Raw genomic sequence first — 9,452 nt, forward strand, 5'->3', positions numbered from 1 at the left:
ATTGTCCTACTTTTAACAAAAAGTAAAAAAGATAGATAAAGAATAAAATAATCAACTAGCATTGCAAGCACAACACAGACGTTCCTATATGCTACCGCAAATGCTACTGCAATTAATGATGTTGTACTATATATATTCACTGTAGGTATAATATGATTTGTGTAAGTTAAGTAAGTACTTCAGAGGTTTGTAACAATATTTTGCATTATTAACATTCTCAAAAATCTTAAGAACATCCTAAAAAGTTAGCAGCAGTGTTTCCTTTTTACAGGAGGGAAAAAGAGGCATGAAGCAGTGAATCAGCTTTTTGAAGGTCAAACAAAATAAAAGTTGGGAGTACAACGTAGTTTTCCTGACTCCCTTATGTATCTTTAATACCTATATTATTTAGCTGTATTTATATTTGATCTAACTTCTGCATAATACAGCGATGCACATTAAAAGTTTGTGACAACCATGGTAATTTATTTATTTAGTTTTTACTTTTTATATTAATTTTATGGTAGTGTATGGAAGAACTACATTATGAGAAATCCTGTGATGATGTAATATCAAAGCTGATGGCATTATCGCTCCAATATACGTGCTGTTGGATTGTTTTCTATTCCAGAGGAAGAGTGAGTTTGGAGTAAGTTATTAAATTCTTTTGTTATCTTGGTATTTTTAAAATTAACTTATCCCTAAAGGAAGCTACTTATTAGAACAAGCTAACCCTCCTTGTTCTTTGAATTTCTCTGTAGGAACATATTTCTCTTAGAACAATATGAATATTGTAAGCTTGTATTTCTAATGTGCTTTGGACTTTTCACTTAATTATAGTGTTGTCATGCTCCTACTGAAAAACTCAGTGGTATGACAGAAGTCACAGTGGTCGCTGGAGACCCCCAAAAATTTAGCAAAGATGGCTTTTATGTGTTTTTTTTTATATGAGGTATATTTTGAATCAACAGGTCCAGAAATTTCACAGGACTAAGGATATTACCCACTTGAATTATTCTTTATAACTGTTTTAAGTAAATTAACCCCTAGAAATACATGGTTACAAATTACTGGGTTAGCATCACTGTATATGATTTGTGACAGGAAGACATTCTTCAAGTGTTCTTCCAATCCATCTGTAGTTCTTCTTTTGCTATGGAAGCACAGCTGCTGTTGATATAGTTCATAAGCATTCCTTCATTACATATAGTGAGTTTTTTTTTTTTATGAGCAAGTGGTAAATTTTCCATGCATCACCTTTCCTCTCTGTATGTTTTTTCTGCAGTGACTGACCCTGATCCAGTCTTGCTTCAGGCTAGGCTTGCTTCGCTGTGGGCTGACTCCATTTTCTTTCTCACAGTGCATCCTTCAGCACTCAATCACTTAATGTATCCTAGTTCTCCTTTCACAGCTATTAATGCTCAAACTATACTAGTATTCTGAATTCCAGGAAATGAAACAGACATTTATTAACACATGGAACAAACATTTTGGAATTATTACATGTGCATATTAAATATTAACAGTCCAATGAAACTGTTTTATAGGTACAGTCTCAGGGGAGATACTCTGCTTAACCTTGCTTTAATTTATGCCACTCTAATTGGACTTACACAAAAGTCAGAAGTCTTTGAAGTGAAGGTAATTTTTTTTGGTAACAACCTTTCTGTTTTACTCTTCACTGTATGATATTTCTCAAGTGCTTAATCAAGTATGCATTCTACATCAAAAACATAACATAGCTCAAAATAACTAAAATAAGAGAGAGGAGCTTGATTCAGCACTGCTGAAGTCAGTGAAAAGATTGTGTTGACTCCAGTACAAGTTGAATCAGACTGAAATAGCAGCTGAAGTGTTTTTATGACTAGGAGTCAAGAAATGAGATTGTGCCTTTAATTTTATAAATTATTAGAACTTGTATTAATCCTGCTTATGTCTTAATTTGAAGTTTCAGATTAATATTATGTTACTAATGTAGCAGAAGAAAAGAAAGTGTCATTTTCTCTGCTGTCAGCTAGTTTGCTTTTTTTTAATGTGGCAAGATAAAGTAAGTTTTTTCATTATAAGTCAGAAAATACAGTATCTAGAATAATTAATATCAAAAAATGGGACAAAAATTTCATTGTCTTACCAAGTTCATCAACTTGTAACTTATTTCTTTTGCATGAAATAACATCTTTTTAGGCAATTTTTTACTTATTTGCATGTTAAAATTTGTTTCAAATATATCTGGTTAAATGAAGGTTAAAGAGAGGACAAAGCTCTTTTCATTCCATGTACTCAGCAATGTAGTTCGTGTGGAAATTACTTACACCTTCAAAGTGTTATAGGTCTTCTTAAACTATATTAGGCATCTCAGAATTACCTGTTTTATTATGAACTCATATTATGCCCATAAACTTGATAACATATAAAAGACCTGTAGGATGAACCAATTTCACCTACATAGGATTTGCATAAATAAGGAGTGTAATTTGCAGCCAGGCTAGTGGTCAGATGTTGGCGTTCCTCTGTGTGATAAGCATGGATCAGGTTTAATTATTCCACATTACCAGCTGTTGTGTTCAGGGTCACCTTTAAGCTTTCCCATTTAACTTCTGTAGCAAATGAAGACATTCCTTGCTGTAGATTTTAACCAAAGCAATTATGTACCACTTCTAGGTAGTTCTTATGCCAGGGATTGAAGAGACAGCACTGATAATTCGTCACATTACTGACAACATTTTGATAGCATCTAATGTCAATCCTCATGAGTGGTTGGACAAATCCTGGCTTTCTGTCTTGCCATCTGAGGTTTGCTTATCTTTCCATTAAATTAAACTGTTTTTCTTCCTGTTTCTCAGACTTATAAAGTTCTAGTTTTTTTGTTGTTTCCTTAAAATATATTATTAACGTAAGCATTATTTTATATACACACACATATTTTTTTATATATGCATATATATATGTACACACACATATCTCTATAATGTTTCCATTATCCTTGCCAGCACAGTTAGGTGCAACTTGGACTTTCCCTCTGCTTTCACAATTAACCAGTAGAGAAGTTCATGCTCTACATCTGCCGGCCAGTGTGTACAGTTCTACAGTTTGAGGCACCAAGTTTAAAAAACTATCCAAATTGTAAAAGACAAACATACAATGGCTCACTTGGGCAGGAAGCCAAATTCATCAGTGCTGATCCGTTACTGAAGTCAATGGCATGGCTTACAGGCTTGCTTTAATACAAGATAATAGAAATTTGTTTAACTTCTCATACAGAAGTTGATATTGGATATTTACAATAAATGCTGGAACAGATCCATCAATCACAGTCAAATATATGATGTTCTTTAATTTGTGTATTAAGGTTTTCAAATTAAACATATGGATTTGTTCATTTTATGTGGAAGATTTGAAGTCTTGTAAAGCGGAGATTCTTTGTGGCTTTTGCAAAATTCAGAAGCATTTTAAAGCAGGTATTGGCATAGCCTTTCAAGTGTGGGATATCGGATTACAGGTTTTCCAATTTGGAGGTTAAGGATACTGATAAAAAACTGAGACAAGTCATTGATTCTATTTTGTCTCTATTAAAGGTGTTAGATCCTGGCATCCGTTGAGTGCAGAGCTTTATGAAAGTCAGAAACTGGAAGCTGACATTCTTAAAATGCTACAACTGTCAATTTGCTGCCCTCTGTGTGACATTCAGCCTCCTTCTGGCAACTCCTGCCTTTGGCACCTGTCTCATTGCTGCTTACAAATGTAACTTTTGTATGACAAAACCAGCTTTGTCCGTTTATCTTGACTTAAGTAATCCTCTTCAAAATGGAGAATAAACGGTAAATCTGGTAATGTGTTTTCAAATCAGGTTTACATGATTCACTGGTTTCTTCCTTTAGAACCGAAATATCTTTAGACTCTGCTTGCTTTTTATCAAACTATTGTGCAGAACTTACTCTTTTGCAAAAACGAAACACTGTTACATCTGTAGTAAAAAAAGTTTTCATTGGGCTATAAAAGTGCGCTGTTTGAAAGCTCTGTTTCTATGATATGCTGTATGACCTATTCTTAGGGCTGTCATTTTGTAGAAACATAAGAGAAGGAAAAAGAGTTTGTCAGGTATCAATCTAACAAAATAATTTCCATTTCCAGACAGAGAAATGCCTGCTTACTTTTCCATCTATCAACCCTCTGGTTGCTCAGTTTATGTTAAAGAAGGGATCTTCGCTGAACAGATTGTTTCTTGCAAGCTTTGATCAACTTCAGGAACTTCTGCCAGAAGTTCCAAAAAAAGTTTTAAAGGTTGGCCAGAATTGATTTATGTATTAGATCAATCTTTTTGCACTCCTGTAATACAGTTGTTGTTTGTTTTTTTTCATCTGATGCTACATGCACATTTGCTGGTATCATTTAAAAATTAGTTACATGCTTTAGCATATGATAGCAATTATATGCTTTAGCATATCGTTCATATCTAAAATGTTGAGCTAGCTAATTCTCAGCAGATTTTGTCAAGTCACCATTGTGTTTGTGTGAAGATGATTAGAACATTTCCTTAACCGTAAAAATACTGATTTGATCAGCTTCCTCTTCAAGCTTCATCGTATCAAGTGTTGTATCAGCGTACAAGCTGATATGTTGTCCAAATACAAGAAATGTTTTCCAATTAATTATTTCCAGGAACTTTGTCCTTCCTCCCTCCCTCCCTCCCTCCCTTCCCTTGCTGCCTTCCTCCCTTCCATTTTGTTACACAATAATAAACCCACCACTTATAAATTCACAGTACTAAGCATTTGAAAGAGCCATAGACATTAAGATGACGAATTCCATTCACTAAAGTGTCCGGTCTGCAGTTAGAATTGTGTGCTCCTATTGTTTCAGTTGGGCCAAGTCTGGGAAAATTATAGACTGCTTATAGTGAGCTAATGAGATAAAAAATACACAGCTTTTATCAGTTAAGAAAATGGGAGGACAATCTTCCACATCAGAAGTATTCAGTTAACGTGAAGGAGGAAGAGAACAGATATTTGGGCACTGAATATCAACTTGTAATAACTGCATATGTGTAAAGCCATGTTTGCTCACTGAAAAACAGAAGAAGATCTCATCAGTTTAACTCCTCTATGATGTATGATATGTGCCAATCCATTGCAGACACTACTTTCTACAGTCCTGAATTAATGAAAGAGAATAAAGTGTATTAAGGTATTGATTTTCCTGTGTTTCAAGAGACAGGTTATTACTTACTCTGCTTATAGATTTAAGACAGGTTGCACATTATCTACTGTACATGCCTCTCCCATATTGGTAAGTCTTTTTTTCTCTTTCTAGTAAACAAAAAGTTACACATCTTAGAGTCCTAGCAACTGGTTTAACTTTTCATATTTTACAGTGTAGACATGTACTATAAACACTCCTCAAATATCTTCTTTTTTTTGGTTCCAGCATTTTAGTGACATGACGTCTTTATACAGGCTAAATGCTGCTGCTCCACTAGAAACAGCAGTGAAAGGTGCATCATACCCAGAAAAACAGAATAACTTCAGCACATTCTATCCAGATTATAAACAAAATCATCAGTCTTTACAGCTGCTTGGCAAGGCACAAAACACCACAGGTAATATCTTCAGTTACTAGGAAAATGTGTCTCTTTGAAACCAAGTGAAAATCTGAGTGTATTAGAATCTTTATCTTCTGATCATGGAAAGGTCAGTTATTCTGAGGAGACACACTGCAATCAAAATGCTCAATGGCATCTTGGTTTTCTGTAAAATGTAGAGAAATAAGCTGATTTTTCATTCTCCAGAATCGTTCAAATTTTTCTCTAGCAGGAACATCTGATATGAGTTCTGAAGCCTTAATTCCGCCATTGAATCATCATCAGTGTTTTTTTGACTCTAATCTTCCAAGCTATATACAAAAGAAATCATGTTCTTCAGAAGTAATTAGGAGGACGAAGCAGAATTTCTTTGCTGTGCCAAAGGACTGTGAAGATTTTGCTCACCTCAATGTTACGAATTCTCTTCGTGTTCAAAGACAGCCTTTATGGACACACTATGACTCTCATCATTCTTCCAAAAACTCTGAAAAAGAGGATTTCTTTGCAACTTCTAGCCACTGTGCATCTCAGGAGAGCTCTAAGAGTTTTCTAAAAGAATTTAGGGACACAACATTTAAGAGCGCAGAAATTCTGATTGACCAGACCCCATGGAATGATTCTGCATCCACAGGCCCATGTGATTCATTTGCACCTGATGATTTTCTCTCTCATTTATTTGTTGACCCATATGAGCTTCAGGGTCTGAATTTTCACCAAATAGGTAGAGAATATAAAGGAAAGATAAAACGAAGTCCACCATTCTTATGGACAAAAGAAAAAAATACAACAGGTATGTCCAAAGCAAGCAGAATTTGCTGAAACTCTGTTTGTAACATGAGTGGAAACAGGAGTCTGTGTAAGCCTACATTTTGTATTTTCTTCAAATAGTTGTCAAATCCAATCCAACCAAACAGTTCCATGTTTCCTTTACTAAAAAACTTACTTGCATATGTATTTCTTCTTTGATAAAAGGTTCCTAAACATCTATTTTCTGTTTGGAGCATAAAGAATATTTAAAAAAAAAAAAAGAAATTGTGCTACTGATGCTATTTTTCCTTAGTAAAATATTGAAAAGTGTAGTTGTCTGTCAGCCTCTTCTCTCTTTGACAATTCCTGAAATGTGCATAATAAACATGCCAGAATCATTTTAAAAGTTATGGGAAAGATTATTTTGTAAACATAGGTTTGGACAAAAGGGGGAAGAAATCACTAGAAAGTATTTTCTCTAAAGGACAAAAAGGAGATTCAGCATATTCAGAGGGTGAAATGTAGATACTACTAATGGCTGTGTTTTCTGTTGATGTTAATGGAGTAAGAATTTCACTCTGACAACTTTCTAAATTGGTTTCATAAGGTTCCCTTGTTCTTGGAGTACTTTTTTTTTAGCTAATGTCTCCAGTGCTAAACTCCCCATCTTGAAATCATTCCAAAGCATATTTCTTCAAATAGGTGGTATAGCGTGTACTTCAAAACTTTGTTTACCCTGAAAGTGTATACAGTCCTTATGTAAAATCTTCAGGCTTCTCTGTTTTTTGTAGTTTTCTTATCCCTAGTTTACTTTCTCAAACATAGTTAGCTTGAGACCTTTTTTGATAAGCCATAATGCATATCCACAGAGTCTTAAAAGTAAGAAAGCATCACTAGTCCCTGTGAGACTAAGTATTGCTGTATTGTATATTGTAGTATTTTTTAATTCCACTGCTTCCCTATGGGTGGTGTGCCACATTCTTTAAAAAATCCAAGGTTGAACTTATTAAATAAAGTGCCTAACTCCTAGTACAGATGATTTAATTTATATTTTCTCTGTTGCTGCCTGTCATTAAATCTCTTGGTGGTACAGCAAGGTCAGCACAGCATTAAAATGCTTTCGCTAATTAGATCAGACTCATTCATGAAAACACAAGTAATTAGTTGATACCATTATGTTTCATGAGCTGCTTAAGGCAGCTTTATGGAAGAGAGGGAAAGTTAATTGGACATGGTGAACTGCTTTTAATTTTCAACCTATGTAAATTAAAATGTTCATACAGAAACTCTGAACAGACCTGTTGCCTCTCCATTGGGATTAAAACTGAGACCTGGAGTATTGCTGGGTACTTAACAATATTTCGGTAACCTGTAACTGGCACTGATAGTATAAAATTCTAAATACAATAGTTTCAGTAGAGATCAGGGTAGGTTCTTCCAGTACATTTTACAGTATTCTGAAAACATTGTGATCTTCAACTGATAAGCTTTCTGTAATTCTCTTGTCCAGTAAGGCAAAGGTATACTTAAATCTGAATCAAATAAAAAAAAAGAAAAAGTTATTTTTGGTTTAGATCTTGGAAGAATAAGCTTCTTTTACTTTATTATTCAGTAGTCAGGGGAAGAGTAAGTATACTAAATAGTTGTGCGTGCTAATGCAAAAAAACACCTTACATACAGTGAAAGCATTCTGAAGTCCCAAATTTAAGAAATGTGAAATCCTAAGTTTAAGAAATGTGTACAGAGTCAAGTTAAAAAGACACATTGGGAACCCCCAGGGATTTCTTCAGGTTTTAGATCAAACTTTTTTATTAAACCACAAACAATTAATGCCAATATGCCAAGCCAGTATTTCCACTGGAACAGAAGAAATCCTTAGGTCAGTGTTAAAGTTTTCTGACAATACTTTTTGTAAAAGGCTAAACAGAATTTTCTTACAGTAACTTATTTCTAATAAGCAACTACTCAAATAATTTATTGTAAAAATACTTGAATCTCAAGAATGTAAGTAGCTTTTTTAACTTAGAAACATGAATATGTCTCTAGTTAAAAAGAATTAATTTTCACAATTACTGAATAGTTCTGAGTGTAATATCAGTGAAATACTTACTGAAATATTGTGGTTAAGCATAGTACAGGTTGATCTATTTATTTTGTATAAGGTCCTGTATTATTATTACAAGATGATATGCATAAAACTGATCAGTAGTAGTAAGTTAGTAGTAGTTAATATTAATCTGTACACATTTAATTTTATGGCAGTTGATACTTTTCATATAGAGCATACTAGTTAAAGCTCAAGTGCGTTACTGTTTCTGAGAAACACATAGTTAAATCTGCCTATATGTTGTATTTGTAGTTTATCATACATATATTTTCTTTCCACTTCTTTTCCAGATTCAGGATTTGCAGAAGTACCAGAGTTCAAAAAAAGGAGACTGACATATGAAAGAGTCCCTGGAAGAAGTGATGGACAAACACGTCTTAAATTCTTTTGAATGGAATAGGGTTTTGCATCCTACACTTACTTTTTTAAATTCCTAAACTCTTTGAAGGGAAATAGAGTAAAATAAATTTTTGTTCATTTTTAGAGAGAAATTAGCATTTGGGAATCCTTACTAATTCAGGATTCTTTTGTATGTTTTTAAAATTTTACTGAACAGACTAGTTCCTTGAACTTGGAGAATTAGTGCTTCTCTGTTCTCATGGGTGATATAAAGGTACTTTATCATTCCTTATACAAAAAATAAAATATGAATGAAAAAAAACCAGACATTGAAGCTCATAAAGTTTTCAAGGCACCTTTTGTTTGCTCCCTGAGCATGCAGCTTTCCAAACTTAAAGATGGACTAGATCTGCTGGAATCTGAGGGCTGCTCATGAAGTCTTAGAGCTTTCTTTCATTTACAGCCATGACCCTTTTTATTTGTCCCTTGGGCTCAGTTCTACTTCTTTCCTTCTCACAGCACCTTTAGAAACTATGTGATAAGTTCCTGAACTGCCTTTAATCATAATAAATCTACAGAAACAACCTATTTGTTTTATGGCCAACATGTGAAAGATATGTTGAAATTTAGGATTCTAATAGATTTGATTCAGAGAACTAAACTGTGACCCTAGTTCTCTGCATGATCTGGTGGGGGCCATCT

The 9,452-nt window shown here is 34.0% G+C and overlaps 1 protein-coding gene across 1 annotated transcript in view; it reads left to right on the forward strand.

The window, feature by feature from the left end:
- Positions 1 to 8,802, forward strand: part of LOC104166570 (chromosome unknown open reading frame, human C9orf84) — a gene marked incomplete at its 5' end in the record, with an annotated part of 33,623 nt that extends 24,821 nt beyond the window's left edge. The window contains 7 exons of the mRNA XM_009706549.1: positions 507 to 628; positions 1,527 to 1,620; positions 2,641 to 2,772; positions 4,111 to 4,260; positions 5,404 to 5,575; positions 5,790 to 6,347; positions 8,702 to 8,802. Of these exons, the coding sequence (XP_009704851.1) occupies positions 507 to 628; positions 1,527 to 1,620; positions 2,641 to 2,772; positions 4,111 to 4,260; positions 5,404 to 5,575; positions 5,790 to 6,347; positions 8,702 to 8,802 (1,329 nt within the window). The remainder of the gene's footprint in view (positions 1 to 506; positions 629 to 1,526; positions 1,621 to 2,640; positions 2,773 to 4,110; positions 4,261 to 5,403; positions 5,576 to 5,789; positions 6,348 to 8,701) is intronic.
- Between the last annotated feature and the right edge of the window lie 650 nt (positions 8,803 to 9,452).

Source organism: Cariama cristata, unplaced genomic scaffold (assembly GCF_000690535.1).
Source record: "Cariama cristata isolate BGI_N322 unplaced genomic scaffold, ASM69053v1 scaffold10978, whole genome shotgun sequence".
NCBI lineage: Eukaryota > Metazoa > Chordata > Aves > Cariamiformes > Cariamidae > Cariama > Cariama cristata.